General features: G+C 39.9%; 1 protein-coding gene across 2 annotated transcripts in view; it reads left to right on the forward strand.

Annotated features, from left to right (window-relative positions):
• Window positions 1-18,764, forward strand: part of mtmr6 (myotubularin related protein 6) — a 36,964-nt gene extending 18,200 nt beyond the window's left edge. The window contains exons 9-14 of one of the 2 annotated variants that reach the window (XM_067986037.1): window positions 1,970-2,095; window positions 6,894-6,943; window positions 9,587-9,787; window positions 10,595-10,729; window positions 10,815-10,941; window positions 11,817-18,764. In XM_067986037.1, coding sequence (XP_067842138.1) covers window positions 1,970-2,095; window positions 6,894-6,943; window positions 9,587-9,787; window positions 10,595-10,729; window positions 10,815-10,941; window positions 11,817-12,080 — 903 coding nt within the window. In that variant the 3' untranslated portion in view covers window positions 12,081-18,764. The remainder of the gene's footprint in view (window positions 1-1,969; window positions 2,096-6,893; window positions 6,944-9,586; window positions 9,788-10,594; window positions 10,730-10,814; window positions 10,942-11,816) is intronic. The other variant, XM_067986038.1, reaches the window with a different exon arrangement.
• Window positions 18,765-24,539: the final 5,775 nt, after the last annotated feature.

Below are 24,539 nucleotides of genomic sequence, written 5' to 3' on the forward strand. Positions count from 1 at the left end.
TAATTCATTTTTTTTTAGAAAACTCTGAAAGGTACATTTTAGCACAGACGTAAGATTTCGTCTCTGACCAATAGTATTTCTACCAAAGAAAGATAGATGTTACAAGAACTTACTGATCAGTTCACGTTTTATTTAGTATCCGCTGTGTATAGGCACGGTGCCGTACTGTTGTGTTTGAAGAATTTAAATAACGCAAATGGAATAGTGAGCCTCAAGAAGTAGGAGAATGTTTTTTCTCCACGTAGTGGTGGATGTGGAATAAACCCATAATTCAGACTCTCCAGATAGTACCTTACTCACGCTCACGGCAAAAGTCTACTTTCTTAGACAAAACCTCAGTCCCTATGAACCAAAATGTGAACTTATTACGCAGAATCTAGTATATGCACAGCAAACCATGAACCGTTTTTACTCTTGGCTTGTACACTGAAACATTAAGAGTTACCTCTAAGTACTGACCTCTCCAAATTTAACAGAATAAAAAATTGAAAGATTGCATAACTCAGGCTGAAAATTACTAATCAGTTTTTATTGAAACAAATCGGAAACCAGATGAATCAATCATCAGGAAGTAATAAGTACTTGCTTTCACACCAGTACTTTAAAATGGTTCCAAAATCATAAAATCCAAGAATTATTAGCAATTCTCAACAGTAACAAGTAACTTGGACCATATAGCCTTGATGAAATCTTTGCGTGAGAAAAACACATAATAGAATTCTTCATTAGTCTCTGGTTTGTATAACAGTTCAGTAAGAAGGGAACTGGCCAGCAATGACTCCAGCCCCAGTTTTTTATATATATATATCTCCTCTTGATCCAAGCGAGTACAAAAGAAGACAGCTATCATTTTTTTCAAAATTAAAGATAACCCATTATAGAGCACTTCTTGCAGTGAAAAACCTGCCAAGTCAGGCTTTTGCAAATAACAGAATGGCCCTCAGCACACCAGAATAACAGCTCTTCACCTGCAAGTCTGGTAAGCAGGACCACCCTGTTGAAACGCAAACAAACATATCACACAAACAGAAAATGCTGGAAATACCCAGGAGGTCAGGCAGCATCTGTGGAGCGAACAGCCAAGTTAACGTTTCATCCACACCTCAATCGTTAACTTGTCTGTTCTCCTCAATGATGCTTCCTAACCTGCTGAGTATTTCCAATATTTTTTGTTTTTGTTACAGATTTCCAACATCTGCAGCATTTTTCTTTTGTTCACACTATATATGGGCTCTGACTCTCTCACAGTAACCGACTCACACGAGAAAAGGATCAATCTATTGTCCTGACAGGAAACTGCCTACAAACAATTAACATAGTCAGGAATGTGAATTTCCCCACCTTCTGCAATACAAAGAAATAAAGACACCAAGCTCTCTCAAAATGTAATTACAGAAGTTATTTTAAAGTTATTACAAGAAGTCAAAGATTGTTTTCGCTCCACATAGTAGTGTTTGATATTCTTATTATCTGAAACAAGATAAATCCTTTAGGTCCATAACTCTGGTCAAAAGCAGTTAATCAACATAGTGTCCATTACTGTTAATGAACAGAATGGAGAACTGAAGGTTATAGGTGGATGAGCATGTTTTGAAGATAAGAACCTGAAAATAGAGTATTATTATTTAACCTCCAGTAAACTTTATGGGGTTGGTGGTTTACAGTCATTTATGCTTTTGATCCACTACAGCTTAAAAAAAGCTGATAGCACTGAATGGACATTTAGTCTTGGTTTATTTAATGAATCTACTTGCATCAAACTACAAGCATACTTCCATGGAAAAGCCTGTTTTTAAAGAAATATTTAAGTTGTGGTTGCTGACATCAAAGCCATTATAAAGTTTTAAGTACCAAAAATATATGAAACTCCAGTTTCTTTTAGGAACTGTAGATTGTGCTTTACTATCCTAAAGAAATAAGTTTGTTTGAACGGTTCTGTGACATACTTTCTCTTCTATATTTTGAACAGGCAGTGGGACAGGAAGGTGCCAGTGTTTTAGTCCATTGCTCTGATGGTTGGGATCGTACAGCACAGGTCTGTTCCTTGGGTTCTCTGCTGTTGGATCCGTATTATAGAACTATAAAAGGGTTTATGGTAAGAAAAGCTTTTTTTAAAAAAATATTTCCAGTATTCCTTTTTAGTTATGTGTAGATCAAATTCAATTTGGTAAATAGCAATTCAGAATGTGTTATTGTACTAGACCAGAATTGGTAATAAATTTTACCAATTTTGATTAATCATGCAAATCTGCCCTGTGTAGGTGGCCAAAATATGGAGATTCAAATTAACTATTGTTGCCTGGCTGCTATTGACTGAATGGTATGCATTAAATCATGTTGCAGTTTGTGGAGGAAGGTGGAGAGGCAGAGAGGTTCAGGGAAGGAATTTCAGATCGTAGGGCCTAGATGACTGAATGCATGGCTGCCATTGGTGGGTGAAGGGAGTTGAAGGAACAGTGTGCTCTGGTGGAATTGTACGGCTGGAGCTGGTTACATAAGAACATAAGAAATAGGAGCAGGAGTAGGCCACACGGCCCCTTGACCCTGCTCCGCCATTCAATAAGATCATGGCTGACCTTCTACCTCAACCCCACTTTCCCATCCTATCCCCATATCTCTTGATTCCATTAGTGTCTAAAACTCTATCAATCTTAGTCTTGAATATACTCAACGACTGATCATACACAGCTCTCTGGGGTAGAGAATTCCAAAGATTCACAATCGTCTGAGTGAAGACATTTTTCCTCATCTCGGGCCTAAATGACCGACCCCTTCTCTTGAGACTATGGGCTCGATTTTACTACCCGCTATCGGGTGCGTTCTCGGCGGGGTGGCCCCGAAAATCGCGAAATCCAGGAGCGGGACCGGATCCCGCCCACTTCCGGGTTCCCCGCTGATGCGCCGGCGTGCGCGCGCAGCCCCCGCTGGTGGGAATCCCGCAGGCAATTAAAGCCAGCGGGATGCCACTTGACAATATTTAGTTAGGTATTTCAGGTCATTAACTGACCTGATTAAGGGACTATGTGGGATTTTTGAATAACATGGGACTGTTTCCCACACTGGGGGAAACACTCCCAGCTCAAATGGACGTGTTGCAGCCGTCAGCCTGTGGCAGCTGCAAAGGTCCGTTTGACAGGTAGGTGGGGGGAGACTCTCACCCATTGCAGGAGGCCACTCTGTCACTTGGGACAAAGTTTGGCCTCCACCACCCTCCTCCTGACAATCAAAGTCACCAACTTGCACACTTACCCCGGGGTCCGGAGACATGTACCTACCTTGCGGACCCCCTCAGATGTACATCTTCCGGATGGGGGCCGCCGTAGCTGCAGTCATGACCTCCTCAGAGGGCGAACAGCATCACCAGCCTCGCCATCCACGCCGTCCACCTCTGATACGTGGAGCTCCACAACAGAGTGCTGTGACACATCCACCTGCACAGCAGGAGGGAGGGCTACCGCAGAGAGAGATGCGTCGCAGAGGGCACTACCCTCGCCACAGGGTCCACAGACAGAGGCTCAGCTTCCTGGACCTCTCTGAGCAGCAGTGCACACGGAGGCTCAGAGTCACTCGACATGTAGTCGTGGACATCTGCAGCCTCCTTCATGCCAAGCTACTCCTGGCTGGCCCGAGCACCACCTTCTTACCTGTCGCTGTCAAAGTCACCACTGCCCTCAACAACCTCTCCTCCGCATTCTTCCAGGGTGCAACCGGGGACATCGCCGACGTCTCTCAGCCGTCTGCACCAAAGAGCCCTGCAAATACACCTACACCCACTCTGCAGTGACACAATAGGTGGCATCAGTTGTGGGTCTTCATAGTGATCCTCAGGAAAGGGCATTATTGCACAGACCAGACAAGATTCGCGAAGACATGGCAGTAGTGGTGCCAATATATGTAATGTGAGTTGGTCAGAAATTCAATATAAGTAACAACCATGACAAACCCTCAAACACCTTTGTGCATCCCCTTCATGCTCACGACACGTTTACCTTACGCTGCCTACTGCACATGTGATGCATGCCCTGTGGCTGCGGCACAGGTAGTGGCAGATTGAGTGAGGCTGGCCGTAAAAGAGATGCACGAGAGGGTGAGTACGAGATAGAGCCATGAGATTGTATGAGGATTGGGTTGAGTGGTAGTGGCGGGATGAGTACTGGCGAGGTGAGTAGGTGCAGGTACGATGAGGATGGGGTTTGAGTGGGTATGAGGGGTGATGTGACAGAGTAGTGTTGGCAGTGCCGAAGGAGATGTGGGGTGGGGGCAGTGATGTGGCAGACTGAGTGTGGGGGAAAGACTACGTGTACTCACTGTGGTTGACCTACTGAGGTCATTGGACCGCCTCCTGCACTGTGTGCAGGTGGGCGATATGTTGGTGGCGCAGGTGACCCCCTCTGCCACCTCGAGCCAGGCCTTCCTGGTGGCGGAGGCGGGCCGCTTCCTCCCGCCCGCCGGGTGGAAGATCTCTGTCCTCCCCCTCCTCCTCACCCCATGTATTGATACCTGGGGTGAGGCATCATTAAACTGGGAGCAGCCTTCCCCCTGGGCTGCTCCATGCAGTCATCTTTGCTATTGGTTGCAGCATTTGTCAGTGGAGGACTGCCCCTTTAAATAGAGCGCCTCCAGCTGACACATCTTACTGCGCATGCGCAGCCCGCCCGACGCGCAGATCAGCAGCGGGGAACCCGGAGGAGCAGGTAAGTGAATCCAATTAGTGGGTTGCCTGCTACGATCGCGCGGGAAACCCACTAATTTCACCGGGCGCGTTACCCACGTGCCCGCTAGCCCATCCGCCGAGAACCCGCAGCCCTGCTAAAATCGGGCCCTATGACTCTAGAATTCAAATTCATTATGATCTTATTGCCTAGTAGGATATTGAAATTCATGAAACCATTCAACTGAAGAAGAAATTTAGTACCTATCCTTCCAGAATAGATAATACAGATCTTTCTGGAGGGTGGAATTGTTCCATTTCCCACCACTGACATCCCACACTTCGAACACAAAATTCAAGGACCAGTGGCACAAACTGGAACATGATTTAATGTATAACATTCAGTCAATAAGACTGAATAAGCAGGAGCCTGGCAGCTATAATTAATATGAACCCTGCACACTGGCTCCCTACATGGGGGAGATTTGCATGATTGATCAAGATTGGTAGAATTTTTTTTAGCAATCTCGATCAAGTAGAACAACAGATTCTGCATTTTAAAAAACGGTGGCTCCTCTGACAGCTCAGGGGTCAAATAAGAAAGAAAGAACTTACATTTATATAGCGCCTTTCACGACCTCAGGACATCCCAAATGCACTGAGTCATACAGACCAAGAAGCTACCAGTTTTGATTCCTAATCTTTGTTGAGTTGACCATGGTAGCAATGAGGGCACTACAATCATCTTCCGTACCTTTGGTCTAGGGAAGGGAAAACAGCCTGGATTCCCACTTTTTATCATTATCTGCTGACCCCTGCCAAAAAATACAAGTGTAGTTGGAGATGTATCAAATTCAATTTTAATTTCCTCTTGCAGATGAATAGCTTGCCGACACGCACTGGCGCTAGGTTCATCGTGAGAAATAATCACGGGTGAGACATGGGAGAGCCACCAGTGCATGGAATTGTACTCCGTGAATTGCTGCCTTCAGGATAGGAGAGGGAAAAAAGCAAAGAAAATTGTGATTGGAAAGATTAGCAATGTCTCTCTAAATTAAACATGTTAGTTTATTTAAGAAGCTTGGTGGAAAAACAGGGACCTTGAAAAAAAAAACACAAACAGAACGCAAGTTCAGTCTCTTGGAAAAAAAAGTAGTGGAGCAGGTTTAATAATTACTTTAGAGAATGAATCCTGTTGATTTATATGTGATTATAGTATACTATAATGTTAGACAGTAGGCTGCTGAACTGGTTTTAAGGTGTTTTTACCTTTTGCATTTATTCTGAAGGCCTGTTTTGGAAGTACAACTTCTATGAGCCACTGTAACCCCTTCCAGGCTGAGAGTCAGCAGCTGGGCTGTGTAGCTTTGCTGTGTAATGCACAGACCCAGAGTGAAAACATTGGGACTGTTGCTTGTGTTTACATTATAGAAACTGGTTCCTTTAATCAGGCACAGCATTCGTAGACCCCCATTTTTGTGAGTCTACAATTCTGTTGGCTCCTTTAGAAAAAAAAAACTTGCATTTATATAGTGCCTTTCATGACCTCAGGACATCCCAAAACGCTTTACAGCCAATGAAGTACTTTTGAAGTAATATGGAATGCAGCTGATTGAGGGATAACGAGGCGTCTGTCTCTGCCTGCACTCCTATAATTTAAAAGTGCCTTTAGGAGCCAGTTGACTAATGCCTTAATGATCATAATATTATCCACACTTTAAATGATGAGACTTTTAGCATTTAATTTAATCTTTAGGGTTGGGATTTGGAGCCTAAAATGAAGGCATAAGTGGCTTTTAGGTAGGTGTGACAACAGATAGACCATTGTTACAAGGTAACGTATAGGCAAGGGAAAGTGTTATCAGCATAATCATCAGTTAATTCAAACACCGTAATTCCTATCTTCATGAAACTTGAAGAGGATCATTTGTTTCAGAAGAAGTATACTGATAAAACCTAATTTGTGTGAGGAAACTGGATTAATTAAACCTAACTCTTCCCAATGATTAATCTGTTGGTTGTGATCTGCTAAACCATTACATTTGCCCAGTATAGATATCTCACTTCAGTGAGTAGCACAATGTAATACACTGACATAAAAAAAACCTCAAACACTACCCCTAATTGAGTAAGTTATAGTTTTGGATGTTGCTTTGTCAAACACAAATATATTGCATATGCTAAGTACATAATAAGTATTTTTGTATTTCTTTGTTGTAACTAATGTTTTCTCTATTGCAAGGTTTTGATAGAAAAAGACTGGATTTCATTTGGCCACAAGTTTGCTGACAGGTAATGTAAATACTGCTTTGTGTGGGAAAGTTATATTTTATAAACTAGATACTTGAAAGGAGCATAATAGTTAAGCTTCTGCTAAGGCAATGTTTTAGATTTATGGTTCAGGTTCAGTTAATTGAAGTCTTGTGTGTCCAGCTTATACTAAAATGTTTCATCTGTACCTCTTGAGTTAAAATCAATTGTCATTTTTTCAGTAAGATTAATAAAAATTGGAACCATGATATAATATGTTTAAACTGATCCTAATTTCAGGTTCATATTTGATTTTAATTTGAATTCTTTCATTTTTAAAAAAAAAAGTCCACTAAATATTCCACTGGGGAAAAATGTTGATGTTACATTTTTCCATCCCAATTTTACAATAGGTCCACCCTGTTGCTTATCTAGGATATCTCTCCAACAATTGTGAAAATTTGATGACCCTATATTTTGCACACAAACCCAAAGAAAGAGCTTGCATTTACATTGCACCATATCATGTCCTCAGGACTTCCCGCACTGCTTCACAACTAATTAATTAATTTTAAAGTGCAATTACTGTTATGGAGGCAAACACGACAGTCATTTAGCGCACTATAAGGTCCCGTGAACAGCAAATCAGATGAATCATCAGATAATTAGTTTTTGGTGGTGTTGGTTGAGGAACAAACGTTGGCTAGGACACTGGGATAATTTCCTGCTCTTCTTTGAATAGTGCCTTGGGATCTTTTACGTCCAGCTGAACAGGCAGACAGTTTGACATTTTGTCTGAAAACGGCACCTTTGACAACACAGCACTTCCTCAGTGCTGCATTGAAGTGTCAAAATAGGAATTGTATATTGCATAATGCACATTTATAAGTTCCCAAAATGGAGCCCAATTTGGCAGCACATGACCACTTGAGAGTTGTTCCATACATCCTACTTAATAATTGTGCAGTCTTTATTCCAATTATTACTAACTGTATATTTCTACTCCACCTCCCTTCACTCTTCCACTCAAAAGCTGAAACCCATTTTTTCCCCAATTTGTCCTTTTACCCTCCTCTCCTTCAACTAGTGACTCAGGTTGGAATATGGTTCCATGGATGGTACCAGCCCTCCAGTACCTGGTTCTAGCTATTTAAGTGAATCTGGGCACTGAATGTTGGAATGTGCATGAATGATGGTTCAATGAGTTGAAGTTTTAATTTTCATACTTGAAGAAGAAATATATTGTGTGAGTTCGATGCTGCCCTTGCGCCACGATTGTTTACATGGATTTCCGCCCATTTTATATTTGGGTACGTTCTAATGAGATTTGCAGGATATTTGAGTGTAACTTGACATCGCAGGAATGGGCACGTTTTTGGGTCTAACTTCCGGTTTGCGCCTAGGGAGGAAATTCCGGATCCATATATAGATTTTACAGCAACGGTTGCTGGATAGTGAGCAGGAGCAAACTTTGGCTTTTATTTATCTTCCCTGGCCTACCCCAAGGACACTGAGGCTAAATATAGCATCCCCACTGTTGACTGGCTAAAAGCTCACAACAGAAACCTGGGATGGTTTCTTTGTCTGAATACCATGTAGTGCATTTACTCACTAAGTCATATTGAAAACTTGTGCTGCAGTAGATAGTGTGCATCCTCCAATACCATTGCATCCAACATATTAGCTGTGGAGTCAGTTGTAAGGGCAGACTGTTCCAGGAACTGAGCCTGTTGTAATGTATTCATACCACCGCTTTTACTACTTAATTTTTCTTAAGATTTCCTAGTTATAAAAATCATGTCCCATTTATGTTTTGAATTAATGATTTTTTGGTCCTGTACATTCCTATATTTCAGATTCATTTAAGATTTACAAGCTTCTACTTTATATACTCCCTTTATTATTTCAAAATCCTGAATCATGGCTCCTCTTAAATCTAATTTTTCTAAAGGAAATAATCTTAGTTCCTAGTGCCTAATGTCATAACAGGATCTGCAAATCATCATTGTTGCTCTCCTTTGCTCCCTTTGCAATGCATCAGTGTTCTATGCAAGGTATGGTAACCCAAACTAGATAGTCAAAAGAGCTCTGTGTATTAAATTGTGCTAAAACCTAGTTAGCTCCTATTGCAAAACTGTGTACCTTCAGAAACCTAACTAACTGTATGCAGCTAGCTAAGTGAATTCAGTGTTGCCTTTATATTGTCTTTCTGGTGTATCATTACAAATACATATCTGTCTGTATGAATAATTTTGATGTGCTTTCTAAATTAATTGAGCTACCTGTATTTGATATCTTAATGCACAATAGGGTATATATTGCCTTGAACTGCATCGTTGTGGCACTCCACCTACCAGTGTACTTGTCTTGAAGTTATGGAATGTGGATTTGCACCCATGGTTTCTTGAGCGATGAGTTCCTGGTCTCTTCAGTCTGTCAGAGGCACAGCAGAAACATGGTACCTCCCCAGAGGAAGGAAGGGAAATTGGAAGAAGCCTCTATATTTCCAAGTTGCTGGTTATAGAACAGTAGCGATAGTTGTCTCCTGCTTCTCTTTTTCCCTCTTACCTTGGACCAGTGGAATGGTCTGCTTTCTTAATGAGAAAATAAGAGTATATAAAGAAATTGGGGAATAAAAGATTTATTTTAATGCTGCTTTCCCCCTTCCCCCTTTCTATTGTGCAGATGTGGCCAGCTAGATGGGGACCCCAAAGAAATATCTCCAGTATTCATACAGTTCATCGAGTGTGTTTGGCACCTGACTGAACAGTTTCCTCGTGCTTTTGAATACAGTGAAACTTACTTACTTGAGATCCATGAACATGTTCATTCCTGCCAGTTTGGGAACTTCATTGGAAACTGCCAAAAAGAACGGGAGGATATGAAGTAAGAATTATTACACAATAGTAGGGTAGATTCGGTAAAGTAGAAGAAGCATTAGGTTGTCTGTCTATATCTTGGAGAGCACATGGAACATGTGGATCACTCCCTACTCAAAAAGAATAATTGCTTGAGGTTGCAGTAGATTTGAGGTTAGGAGGTAATGTATGTTTTGCAAAGCTCATTCTTGCTTACATCCTGCTGAACAGTAGTGTAGTCTGATCATGCATTATAGTGAGTAACCGCTACTGGTTGAATTGTACATGATGCAAATCATTTTATTATTGATAGAATTAGGGAATTCTATTTTAAAACCTGAACTAAAATGTAACATTTGAAAATTAATATTTACAGCTATTTACAATCATTTTAGTTGACCTAAGGTATAAATAGAATACATGAGTTGTGAATTCTCATGTATATTCTGCTTGCTCTGACAACTTGCTCATTACCGTATAAAATGTTATGTTAATAGTAAGAATTGCTTTAGAAAGTTGTGGAAGGGAAATGTTATTGCATATGGTAGCAGGTAATAATAGGAGGTGGGGTGATAAACAACACACATGATCTTAATTATTTATGTGAATGTTACCATTAAATGCAATATGGCTACCATAGAATTATCTCAGTGATCCAATCCTGAATAATCAATATCCTGCATCATTTCGAATTTAATTGGAAATTGAGAATCTGTGGTGGTTGCGTTAGAACTGTTGAATTTGAGAAAATAATTTGCCATCTTGAGTGTGTGAAAATGTGCTTTTTTTACACAAACATTCTTGCAATAATTTCAACAAAATCTTTTCTTGACAGAATTCAACAGAAGACCCATTCCTTGTGGCCATTCCTTTTGGAAAATCAACACAAGTATTTGAACCCTCTCCATGATCCTAATCTTCCCTGCACACGTGAAGTGCTTGAGCCAAACACTGTCTCCTTCAACTTCAAGTAAGTTTGTTATTCTTCAAATTTTTTATTATAATATGCAGCTTATTTTGTTTCTCTAATTCCCAACTCTTAATTGCGACTTCAGGTTTTGGCACTGTATGTATCATCAATTTGATAAAATAATGCATCCCAGGCAATCACGACTTGGACTAGTTCTGTCTCTCAGTGAACAGAATAAACAACTGGAGGTAGAAGCCAAAAAACTGGAGGAGGTGAGTTATATATTAACCGTATTAGACAGACATGAAGTATCACTCCGTGCTTTGCATAATACACTAACGCTTATTTTACTCAGTAACTTGGAATAAATTGCCCAGTACTTTGCTCTAGAAACAGTAACATAAAGATGGCCCAGGACATTGGTGCAACAACACTGTGCCATAAAACGGTAGGATATCAGCTGTACCTGTGATTTTGCACATAGTCTGTTCCAATCTCCCCCCGCCACCCCCCCACGCCTTGGAGCAGAGGCTAATCATCTAGAGCTGAGTCATCCTTGGCTGTCTCCACAGACCTCATACCAGTTGTCTGAAGTGAATCATTGGCAGTAATCTACGAATAAATAAATTAATACAGATCTTGTAAACTATTCACTTATTCAATATATAAAGTTTATGTATGGTTATATACTTCATTTGTTAAATTAGTTCACTGAAGAGTGAAGGAACAAAAGCATGTGTTCGTGTTATGAGTCTACTTATTAGGGTTGCCAACTCTGGTTGGATGTATTCTTGAAGGTTTCATCACATGACCTCCCACCCAGTCAAACAGCCGTTTTTTCCCATCTCCAAAATTTTTATAACTAATAAATGAAAGTGTTCAAAGAAAATGAAAAAACCCACTTTTTTTAATGCCCCTGTGATTTTACTCCTGGGTTGCTTACTGCAGTGTCCAGGAGATTAATCTTCAATTTTTAGAGACTCCAAGACAATCCTGGAGGATTGGCAACCTACTACATGTTAATTAAATTAGATCTTAAAAGTTGTGAACTTTGACCTTAGTGTTTTGACTGTAGTCTTTTGTTCAAACCAAAAACTTTCTTGTTAATTTCGGATTTCTTGTAGTTAATTTTGTCTTTCTGTTACAGAAAATAATAAAACTGGGACAAAAACCACGTACAGTCCACAATAAGGAATCTTTTCATCCAGTTAGTCGATTGTCACAGATGCTTAAGGCATCAGAAAATGTGTATAAAGAAGAACAGCAAACAACTGTGGAAAATAACCCGATTAGAACCGTGGAAGGTGGCAACATTCCTGGAGATGGATGCAAAGAACTCAAATCTGCTTTTTCTAAAGCTGAGCCTACATTGGTTAATTTGGAGCTTGGAATGGCAAAGATGACCTGCTAGGTCAGCTTGGGACAAAGTCTTCACAGTGCAGAGTTCTTTTTACACCTGGAGAAGTTTGTGGGGATCACAGAGGCCTCTAATCAAGTATTCAGTAATATAGAAAAAGATGCATGGCTTACAACTAGCCCAATCAGATTGATGGTTAATGGCATGGTGAGGCACTTCACTATTTGATTTTGTTCTCATTACTGAAGTATTAATTCAAGTAGCCATCAGATATGTAATAGCTGAATGTAACAATTCAGATATTTCAATCTAAATATGTAATATCCCTGATCAGTAAGATTTGCACTATGCAATAATTGCTTATATTACAGTAATTGTCCCACTTAATTAGATGATGCACAATAATCCAAAACATAAGGACCTGAGAATACAGTTGTTGAACAGGGATCCTTTGACTCAGCCGACTTAGTTTTAACATTCAGCTGTGTGTTGTAAATTGCATTTTGCAGATAAAACAGCCACAACAGGTGTTGGCATTAGGGAATGCACTTGATGGTGTTGGTTCTTTTGAAATTACAGATATTCATGAAACAATGACATTGCTGTAACTTTAACAGGAAAATACCTACTTATGGCTGGCTTACAGTAGAATTTTGTCTGCAAATTTTATGCCGTTAACACAGTAAATTCAGCAGAAAAATCCTGCTATGTAGCAGCTACCTCATACTTGAGTTCCATTGTTCAGTTACCTACGTATGTAGTCTGCTGCTGGACCATTATGTTGGCCAGTGTAATAGATATAGCAGGCACAGCACTATAGTCCTGCAAACCAATGCTTATCATGTTTCCCATTGAAACTATCCACTGGCGACTTAATAGAAACAGTCTGAATTTCTCTCCTCTTTCTCCCCCACCCACCCCCCCCACCAAAAAAAAAAGCTTGTGTTGAAATGCAGGAATTAAAAAGTGAAGTTGCTTACACACGCTCTACTTCATGATTTCCCTAATATTTGGAGCAATGCTATACATGTGTAGGTACGTTTGACATGCTTTCAGAGGAAACTGGGCAGTGTACCCTTGCTGATGTGATTGAGGCAGCATTGTTTAATGCACATCACTTGCATTGGAGCCCTTAGTATAGTAAGGATGTTAGTCATGAGTATAAGATCAGTTGGTATTGTCATACTCTTGTGTTCATTTTATAGCACGTAGTTCCTGAAATTGAGTAGGTTCAAGTCAATTGTTAAAGACTGTAATTTAGTAGAAAGTGTCTGCAGACGATTTAGGCAAAAAAAGTGCTTTTTAAAACTGTATTTTATGTTTTGTCACGTTGTACCCATAGAAAAGGTGGAGCTGAACTGATCTTTTGTTTCTGGGACAGAACTGAAGTAACAGAACTTGAGAGCAATTGTAATCGGATTCTTATCACTGTTTTAAAAACCTAAATTTTAAAAATTATCACCCGTGTTTTGCCCTCACTGCATGTTCACTGGCTGATGGGAGAAGTGAGGCATCATATTCCCAGTGTTGCTCTGTGACTGCCTTCTAGGAGATATGAGAGGAGGAAAGGCATTTCCACTGAGCACCTCTCTGGGATGAGTGAAATGGCTAACTCTACCAAGTGTGGAATTGTGTGGAATGAATTTATCACCGTACACAATGCAGTAAAGCAAGCAAATACACATATGCTGCACTACCTGGTCACTTAAATACAATGTAGTTCTTGATGCCTATATCTAGAAGTAGTAACAAACTCAAATTGGTTTCGTCTTGAGTTCTCGTGGTATGTTAATAGACCGGTCTATAGATGTAGCTGTAACAGAATTATTACCCTCTCCCTTTGTTCTCTATTTCTGTCATATGGATTGAGTGTATTTAATATTTTTCCGAAAGAAAGTGAACTGTAGTGACTAACTTGGTTGATTGTGGGTGAATGAAGTATTTTAGGGGCAGTTTGGTTACTTGTCCTTGCCTCCTAACCAACCTGAGGCTGGTGTGCATTATTGAAGAAATTATTTATATATGTTCGTGCTCCAGTCGAGGATGGATTGCAAGAAATTTGTACCCAGGTGGTTTGCCTGTAGCTTGCAAATAAGCTTTGGTGGATGGAGTAATTTTGTCCTGTTTTAAAGAACTAATCTATTCTGTTATGTCGAGCTCAAGCATGTTCTTTATTGGCTAGAAATGTACTGAATCGTTGGGAATAGTCTAATTTTGGCACATCCGTAACTCCAAACATTATAATCAGCATTGAAATACCTGAAACATCTTCTGATGCTTCACATTTGTCAAAATGTATGATACATTTGCCAGTAATGCTCTGCATGGTTTTGTTTTACAGTATGTTGCATTCCAGAGGTCTAGCACTTTCTTTTACAGCTATAGCAAAGCATGTAAAAGGAAAAAATAGAACATTAATTCAAAAGTATGAAATGTACAGACCATTTCTAGAAATCACTTCCATATTGGAAGCTCTTCATGTTTCTCTGGTTTGTTCCCCTTCTCTTGCACTATTGATACTGAGCTTGATATGTTTAAGATTAGACACCCCATGCAAATAGTTTTAATGAGAAGTAACTGATTCAGAATGATCAAAAAGCTATTAAAATTGCTATATTGTGTGTAATCACTGCTAGCTGTGCAAATACTAAACCCACTGACCACTAACCTTGCATAAGGCTTTAAAAGCCACTTTTTTAACATCTTGAGAGCTCCAGAAGTCATTCTGCCAGCATTTCAGAACAGTGCAAATAACTGTGCAAAGTAAAGCAAGGCTACAGAGGCTTTGTGTTACATATAGATACGGCATGATATCTGGTAGTTCTAAGTGACCTATAGGAAGTTGGAGACGGGTGTAGGAAGTTCTGTAGTGTATGTTTTCAGTTAATGAGGTATTTGCTCTTTAGTGTAGCAAAAGTTTTTTTTCAATAGATTTCATAATCAGTTGAAAATTGCGTGTTTAGAATATTCACAATTCACGGTACAGGAGACATATATTGGAGTACTTTACTAGCGGTGACATGTTAGGTCAGATTTTATAAATGCATGTTGCAGGCATGGATCTCACCTACTCGGAGCACAAATCAGGAGATCACAGATGGCACCATACAATTTTCCATCCATTAATTTTAATGAGCAGAAAATCGTGGGGGTCGTGCCTGTAATTTCCCGATCTGTGCTTCCAGCAGGCAAGGCTTCATGCCAGAAGCGAACATTTGGAAAATCGGCCCTATTATGACTGTCTTCTGAAGCATGAAAGGCCAGGGACTCCTGACCATCTCTAACAAACAAAATACCAGTAATGTGCTGTTAATGGGTAGCATCCTATGGATTTACTTCAAATATTCTAAATCTTGTAAGGCTTGGGACTTTTAAGCAGTGATTATTGTTACTTTGTTTATGAAGCCACTCAGAATTCTTAAAACGGACACACATTTAAGGTACTTATTTTAGCATTCTATATAAATACAAGTTCTTTCTATCTACCTTTCTTTCATTACAGAATACAAACAGACTTTCAGAAAAGTAGCTAGTTCGTGTCAAAATACAAAGCTACATACACTTAAGCTGGAGTGCTCTCTGTATCTCTGCAATATCAGTGGTTACCCGAGGAAAGTCATCTATGGTTTAAAAATTAATGGGAGGGAAAATATTTTTTTAAACTGGTACTGCGGTAGGAAAAGGAATGTGAGAAGATTGAAATGAGAGAAGACATTTAGATCATCTAAATCGACCCCTCCTTTCCTTCTGAAGAAGGGAAATTCCATGTTATTTCACACGTTGTGCCAAATGATTAAGAGTGCATAGATGGAGACCAGTAAATGGATGTTTGATTGGCAGAGTAATGGTGTATTACATGGGGGGGGGGGGAGATTTAAAAATAGCAATGGGCAAGTGTGAAGTTTGCACTGTGAGTAAGAAACTAAGCTTCAAGGTTCCACATTTTTTTAAAAAGTGCTAGTTCACAGACTGATATTCAACTAGCCATACAACATTCAACTATATTAATTAATGTATGATTTATAAACTCATATTTTCTGTTTTACCAAATTGCAATGCAGGAAGAATATCTAGGAAAATGGTTTTTTTTCAGCCTCTCTACAAGCTGAATTCCTTTATCTGCAGTTTTGAAGCATTTTGCATAGCAGTCATCTTTGGATATTAAGATATTGGTAGCATCCCAACTTGCCAGTGTTGCAGATGGGATGGATTCACATCATTAGCCACTACATCAACTTACATACAAACTGTTTTTGTATTTTAAAAAATCTACCCAAAACAGTTTATGTTCAAATATTGCCCACCAAGCTGTATACTTTCCTCCATTTGCTATTTTTGGTGAAAAAAATCACTGAGTTAGGTTTCATGCCATCTCTTTGCTAACATTAGTAAAAAGAGGAAAGAAACTATATGCACATGGCTATATCGGTATAAATTTTTCTCCATCCATCCTCTAGCCAGTGCACTTATTGGTGACGTTACACAAATGTTGCATATTCACAAGTGCACTATAATGCACTATTTATTGTTACCCTTTGTAATTTTGTATCAGGACTAGTGTGGGTTATTAGCTATTTGTTTTGTACTTTTGATCTGTATTTGAAAGAATTTGTACTTGGAGATGTAAATTATGTACTGTTGGTATAAACTTGCTATACTTTTTAAGTTCAAATCTAGAATGGAAACTACAGTAGGCTACACTGCAGAATTTATTTTGTGTGATATTTGCCGGGTTGACCGTTTATCATAGTGAGCTTTGGGCCAGTAAATTAGGAGTTTGTCAGTTGCCATTGAATTTTGTAGTTGACATCTCCCACTTAGATAAGCAATGTTGCTACTGTATTTCAAAATAAACCCAAATAATTATTGTAGACCAGGCATTTACTGTGTACAGAAACATTAGTTATGCTGATTGATTTATGCTGTACAATTTGTACTTTCCTCCCATGAATACTAATATTGTGTGGTTATGTATGCAGTTAGCAGAATTTTATATATTTGGATGAAACAGGGAGTTATTGAAAATGTAAAGTTTTTGTTACATTTTTCAAAAAGTCACAACTTGTATTTACTTGATATGATTAACAGGTTTTTTGTATGCAGTTTTTGTGTTTAATTATGTACATGCTACGCATTTGCACACACATACACCCCTCCACCAGTGTTTCACTTTGCCATTCCAGCTAACCTTGTGGCCTCTGATTGTGATCTCTGGAGTAGATTTATACTGTGGGTGGCTCCAAACTTTTTTTTCCATTACGATCTTTAACAGCCTTTAGTGAGAACAGGTGTTTTATTCTAGGCAGAATTTGAATCTTAACTCCTGTGGGTGAAAGGTCTGTGTATCTGATATGGTGTGCTACATGAGCCCTTCAAATGTATTTATATTAATAAAGAAAAGTTGATGCAAGGCACCATTTACTACAGTCTAGTGGAGGTTGATTGTTGTATTACATTAGCTGTGTTCCATAATCAGACATTTGGTTACACAGATGGCATGCATTTTTAGCTGTAGGGAACCTTTGAATTAAAAAAAATTGGTTGTTAAAGACAAAAATGTTTGGGATTTTAAAGTTAATGGCTACAGTAAATTAGTAATAGATAATCCACAGCAGTGATCCATTGGTTAGTTCATAAATTATAAATGAATTATATAAAAGTTTAGTACTTATTTATTAGAAATATCTTTAATGTTGTTTCTTGCCTGTGTTTTGGATACATGATGTAAATTCCAAGAACTTTTAAGGGACCATGCAGTGAAAAGTACTACAGAAAATATAAGCAGCAAATAAATATATCACAGAAGACATGATTAAGTGATATCTTCTCAGACTGCTTCAAGTTCAATGCCTAGTTTTGATATGCAACAAAGTTTTTTGTGTAGGTAAAAGATGGACTAGGTGGATTAGTGGAGCAGATTATTCCACTATTGCTAAATAACAGAATGGAGATATTCTGGAAACAATGTTACACAGACCTTCAAGCTAGGAATAGAGTAAGAATTTTTTTTTAAGTTTCTTGTCACACTCTAAGGAATAATCCTACCTCTTCTATTTAGATGTTTCTTATTTCTCTGTTTTTGTTTTGCTCCATGGACCCAGTAAATAGAATGTCCCCAATTTGCAGTTCTGGAGCAATGTAATACAATTATGTGCATTTGTAATGCTGTACAGAGTTTTGCTGATTAAATGTGCTGCAAAACATTCTGGGAAATACTTGAGAGATGGTGGTGGGAAGAAGTCCTGTAATTCTTGTTGAAACAATTATTCAGAAACTCTTGTAGGAATAGTTGGCAGCCTTTTGTACGATTTAAAAAGAAAACCCATGCGCTAAAAATTTCAACATTCAGCTTTGATGTTTTGCTATCAACCCTCTTGGGATTAATCCTAAAGTGTAGTCCTGCTGAGAGTTCATTGCTTAATCATGGGTAGGGCAGAATCTGTTGTGATTAGTGCATTGAACTGTTCAATGTGAGGTGGTCTGAATTTTAAACTCGGCTAAAGAATGTCTAGGAAGATCTTTACATTTTACAGATGATTTGGACACAATGTTGCCTTATTGTAAATCTAAAAATGGAATAAAAATATACATGTAATGTTCTTTTGTGTAAATATGTTCTGTAAAATAAAGCCTTTTTTTAAGTTTGAGCATATACAGTAATATCCATCACTTACCCTATCTTGCTTGTATCCCCAGATTTGTATATTCCAAAACTGAATAAAAAGATTAACTTGTGTACCAAGGTTTATGATAAATAAATATGACCACAGCTTTAAAGACAGGTTGTGAAGAATCTGCCTATCTGTAGTGAGCTGCTGAAGCCCATAGATCACCCTCTCCTCCTCCACCCCCCCCCCCCTCCAAATCCTAGGGGGGAAAAATACAAATCTATTATCACAATGTTTAAAATTGTTTGAATGATCAGACTGCAAACAATTTCTTTAGTGAAATTTCCCCATCATGGGTGATGTGGGCAACTCAGGGAAAGGATTAATCCTTACTCCTCCCCAACACACACACTTGTATTACTGTACATCAAATGGCTTGTTCATACAGATGAATTGCAGGGTAGATAGAGGGGAGAGAAAATCAAGCACACTTGCAATGTACAGATTACATGTTTGACTTGTAGATACATTTAATTTGATTCACAAAAGGTTCGCCACATCTACTTTGTCTATTCAAGAAATTCTCTAGATGGCATTGCTTTGTTGCATTAATGCTAAAGTCATTAATGATGCAGAATGTATTTTATGCAGTGGTATTTGGACAAAGGAAGGTGAGCACAACTTATTCACTTATAATATGGGAGTAGTGCCAGAGGACTGGAGGATTGAAAATGTTACATAAGAATATAAGAAATAGGAGCAGGAGTAGCCCATACAGCCCCTCGAGCCTGCTCTGACATTCACTCAGATCATGGCTGATCTTCGACCTCAACTCCACTTTCCTTTGATTCCCATAGAGTCCAAAAATCTATCTATCTCACCCTTGAATATATTCAATAACTCAGCATCCACAGTCCTCTGGGGTAGAGAATTCCAAAGATTCACAACCCTCTGTGTGAAGAAATTACGCCTCATTTCAGTCTTCAATTGCCGACCCCTTATCCTGCGACAATGCCCCCCAGTTCTAGACTCTCCGGCCAGGGGCAACAATCTCTCAGCCATCTACCCTGTCAAGCCCCCTCATAATCTTATGTTTCAATGAGACCACCTTTCATTCTTCTAAACTCGAGAATATAGGCCCAGTCTATTCAACCTCTCTTCATAGGACAACCCTCTCATCCCAGGAATTAATCCCAGGAGCCTTCGTTGCACCGCCTCCAAGGCAACTATATCCTTCCTTAGATAAGGAGACCAAAACTGTACACAGTACTCCAGGTGAGGTCTCACTAAAGCCCTGTACAGACCTCCTTACTCTTGTACTCCAACCCTCTTGCAATAAAGGCCAACATGCCATTTGCTTTCCTAATTGCCTGCTGTACCTGCATATTAAGTTTTTGTGTTTCTTGTACAAGGACACCCAAGTCTCTCTGGACACCAACATTTAATAATTTCTCACCGTTTAAAAAATATTCTAACCTCACATTTCCCCATATTCTACTCCATCTGTCACCTCTTGCCCACTCACTTAACCTGTCTAAATCCCTTTGAGAGTGTTATTGTTTCCACGGTGATCATATGGGCAATGGTAAACCATCATGGCTCTCTACTCCCGGTACCACGTGCTAGTGAGTATAGAAATAGGAGGATAGAGCAGATGAATGTGTGGCTAGAGAGATGGTGCAGGAGGGAGGGCTTTAGATTCCTGGGGCGTTGAGACCAGTTCTGGGGAAGGTAGGACCTGTACAGGCCGGACGGGTTGTACCTCAATGGAGGTGGGACCAATGTCCTCGCGGGGAGGTTTGCTAGTGCTGTGGTGAGGGGGGGTTTAAACTAATTTGGCAGGAGGATGGGCACCAGCGTTATAGCATTGGAAAGGAGAAACAAGGGTCACAAAAGATCCAGAGAGAAAGATAGCACTAGTGCAGTATCAGTGGGACCAGACTAAGAGAGTGTACAAGAAAGTCTAAGACTGGTTTGCAGTGCATTTGTGTAAACGCATAAAGCATGGAAAACAAGGTTGGTGAGCTACATGCGCAAATAGCCACATGGAAATACAATGTCATGGCGATAATGGAGACCTGGCTCAAAAAAGGGCAGGACTGGGTACTAAATATTCCTGGATATAAGGTGTTCAGGAAAGATAGGGAAGGAGTGAGAGGCGGGGGGGGGGGAGACGGTGGCAGTAATGATTAAGGAGAATATTGCAGTGCTGGAGAGAGAGGATGTCCTGGAGGGGTCAAGGACAGAATCTATTTGGTTAGAGTTGAGAAATAAAAGAGATGCCATTACACTACTGGGTGTATACTATAGGCCACCAGCTAGTGGGAAGGATATAGAGGAGCAAATTTGCAGGGAAATTACAGAGAGGTGCAAAAGCGATAGAGTAGTGATAACTGGGGACGTCAACTAACCTAATATAGACTGGGATAACAATAATATAAGGGGCAAAGAAGGGGAGGAATTTTTGAAATGTGTTCAGGATAACTTTCTTAACCAGTATGTATCCGGCCCAACAGGAAGGAAGCATTGCTGGACTTGGTTTTAGGCGGGCCACGTTGAGTAAGTGTCAGTAGGGGAGCATTTAGGGAGCAGCGATCATAGTATCATAAAGTTTAGAATAGCTATGGAAAAGGACATGGACCACTCTAAAGTAAAAATACTCAATTGGAGGAGGGGCAATTTCAATAGGATGTGAACAGATCTGGCCTGGATAAATTGGAGTCAAAGATTGGCACGCAAAACTGTAATTGAACTGTAGGCAGCTTTTAAAGAGGAGATAGTTCGAGTATAGTCTAGGCACATTCCCACGAGGCAGAAAGGTAGGGCAACTAAAGCCAGAGCTCCCTGGATGACAAAAGAGATAGTGAATAAGATGAAATGGAAAAAAGGGGCATATGACAGATTTCAGGTTGATAACACAAGTGAGAACCAGGCAGAATATAGTAAGTTCAGAGGAGAAGTGAAAAAGGAAATAAGAGGGGCAAAGAGAGAGTATGAGAATAGACTGGCAGCCAAAATAAAAGGGAATCCAAAAGTCTTGTACAGGCATTAAACAGTAAACGGGTATTAAGCGGAGAGGTGGGTCTGATTAGGGACCATAAAGGAGATCAACTCATGGAGGCAGAGGGGATGGCCGAGGTACTAAATGAGTACTTTGCATCTGTCTTTACCAAGGAAAAAGATGCTGCTGGAGTCAGTGAAGAAAGATATAGTTGAGATACTGGATGGGCTAAAAATTGATAAAGAAGAGGTAATAGAAAGGCTAGCTGTACTTAAAGTAGATAAGTCATCCATTCTGGATGGGATGCATCCTAGGATGCTGAGGGAAGTAAGGGTGGAAATTGCGGAGGTACTGGCCGTGATCTTCCAAACATCCGTAGATATGGGGGTGGTGCCAGAGGACTGGAGAATTGCAAATGTTACACCCTTGTTCAAAAAAAGGTGCAAGGATAAACCCAGCAACTATAGACCAGTCTGTTTATCCTCAGTGGTGGGGAAACTTTTAGAAACGATAATCCGGGACAGAATTAACAGTCACTTGGACGAGTGTGGATTGATTAGAGAAAGCCAGCACGGAATTGTTAAAGGCAAATCGTGTTTAACTAACCTGATAGAGTTTTTTGATGAGGTAACAGAGAGTGTAGATGAGGGCAATGCAGTTGATGTGGTGTATATGGACTTTCAAAAGGTGTTTGATAAAGTGCCACATAGTAGGGTTATCATCAAGATTGCGGCCCATGGAATAAAGGGGGCAGTAGCAACATGGATACGGAATTGGCTAAGTGACAGGAAACAGAGCAGTAGTGGTGAATGGTTGTTTTTCGGACTGGAGGGAGGTGTACAGTGGTGTTCCCCAGGGGTCGGTGCTGTGACCACTGCTTTTCTTGATATATATATTAATGACTTGGACTTGGGTGTACAGGGCACAATTTCAAAATTTGCAGCTGACACAAAACTTGGATGGGTAGTAAACAGTGAGGAGGATAGTGATAGACTTCAAGAGAATATAGGCAGGTTGGTGGCATAGGCGGACACATGGAAGATGAAATTTAACGCAGAAAAATGCAAAGTGATACATTTCGGTAGGAAGAATGAGGCAAGGCAATATAAACTAGAGGGCACAACTCTAAAAAGCGTACAGGAACAGAGAGATCTGGGGGTGTATGTGCACAAATCGATGAAGGTGGCAGAGCAGGTTGAGAAAGCAGTTAAAAAAGCATACGGGATCCTGGGCTTTATAAATCGAGGCATTGAGTACAAAAGTATGGAAGTCATGATGAACCTTAATAAAACACTGGTTCGGCCACAACTGGAGTATTGTGTCCAGTTCTGGACACTGCACTTTAGGAAAGATGTGAAGGCCTTAGAGAGGGTGCAGAAGAGATTTATTAGAATGATTCCAGGGATGAGGGTCTTTAGTTCCGTGGCTGGACTGGAAAAGCTGGGGCTGGAGAGAAAAGGTGTTCAAAATCATGAAGGGTCCAGACAGAGTAGATAGAGAGAAACTGTTCCCATTGGTGGAAGTGTCATGAACCTGAGGACATAGATTTAAGGTGATTGGCAAAAGAACCAAAGGTGACATGAGGAAAAACTTTTTTACACAGCGAGTGGTTAGGATCTGGAATGCACTGCCCGAGGGGGTGGTGGAGGCAGATTCAATCATAGCCTTCAAAAGGGAACTGGATAAGTTCGTGAAAGGAAAAAATCTGCAGGATTACGGGAATAGGGCGGGGGAGTGGGATTAGCTAAATTGCTCTTGCATAGAGCCGGTGCAGACTCGTTGGGCCGAATGGCCTCCTTCCGTGCTGCAACCTTTCTATGATTCTATAAGATTACAGTGATGAAATTGGAAAGTGGATCAACGCTGATAAGTGTTCTCAGCTGTATGGGTCTTTCTGTTTGCTGGGTTATATTTCAACAACCAGATACAGCAGTTAGGCAGCCCTAGCCAAAGCAACAACTCCATTTGTTTTATTTTTTCAAGTCATGGCTATTTAGGGAAATACTTTGATGGGAATGCAGATTTAAAGAAATTCCAGTATGATGGGGATCAGTACAGGGCATTGCTTTTGTGACCTTAATGTTGTGTGGCTGGTGGACCATGTGCAAGTAGCTCGTTAGAGTAGAATAAATGACATACAGCTGAATAGGTTGTTTTTCTTTAATGCGGAGATTCTTCTATACACAAAACAGAGGTGTCTTATGTAGTTTCTGGTGCGTTAATTGGGAATGTTCGAAATAGAAACCTTCAACAATTATTTGTAACAAAAAGAGGGAATTGATGATAAATTTAGAAGCTAAATCAGACCCTCCCCCTCTGCTTTGTAATTCTGTGTGCATGCTTATCTAGTGTGAACTTTGTTCTTTTCTAGTTATTGGAGTGTATATGAACAGCTGATGCTAATTGGGACAGACTAATATCTTTTAGCATGAGTACCACATTATCCACTTTGTCAGCAGATTATATATATTCTTGGTCAGTTCTTTAATCTGTGTTTCTGCCATTTATGCTCATGGGTAGTTCAAAAGGGGGAAACAACTAAAAGCTAGAAATTTATCAGCAATTTTTAAGGAGTTTCTGATAATCTCAAACAATCAGCATTGAAATTTTCAATCTGAGTTTTATAAGTATATTGTCAGGATGCTTGCTACAAGATATTGGGATACTTATCCAATTAAAAGAACATTCCCATCCAGTACATGTAGGTGCTGCATGCCTAAGGCTTAATCCTTATTGACTCAAAGAATATTAAGGTGTTATATTGAGTCTACAGTACAGAAACAGTCCATTCGGCCCAACTGGTCTATGCTGGCGTTTATCCTCCCTCCTTACTTCAGCTAACTCGATCAACATACCCTTCGATTCTTTTCTCCTTCATGTACTTATCTAGCTTCTCCTTAAACG

This window comes from Heptranchias perlo, chromosome 6 (genome assembly GCF_035084215.1).
Source record: "Heptranchias perlo isolate sHepPer1 chromosome 6, sHepPer1.hap1, whole genome shotgun sequence".
In the NCBI taxonomy this organism is placed as follows: domain Eukaryota; kingdom Metazoa; phylum Chordata; class Chondrichthyes; order Hexanchiformes; family Hexanchidae; genus Heptranchias; species Heptranchias perlo.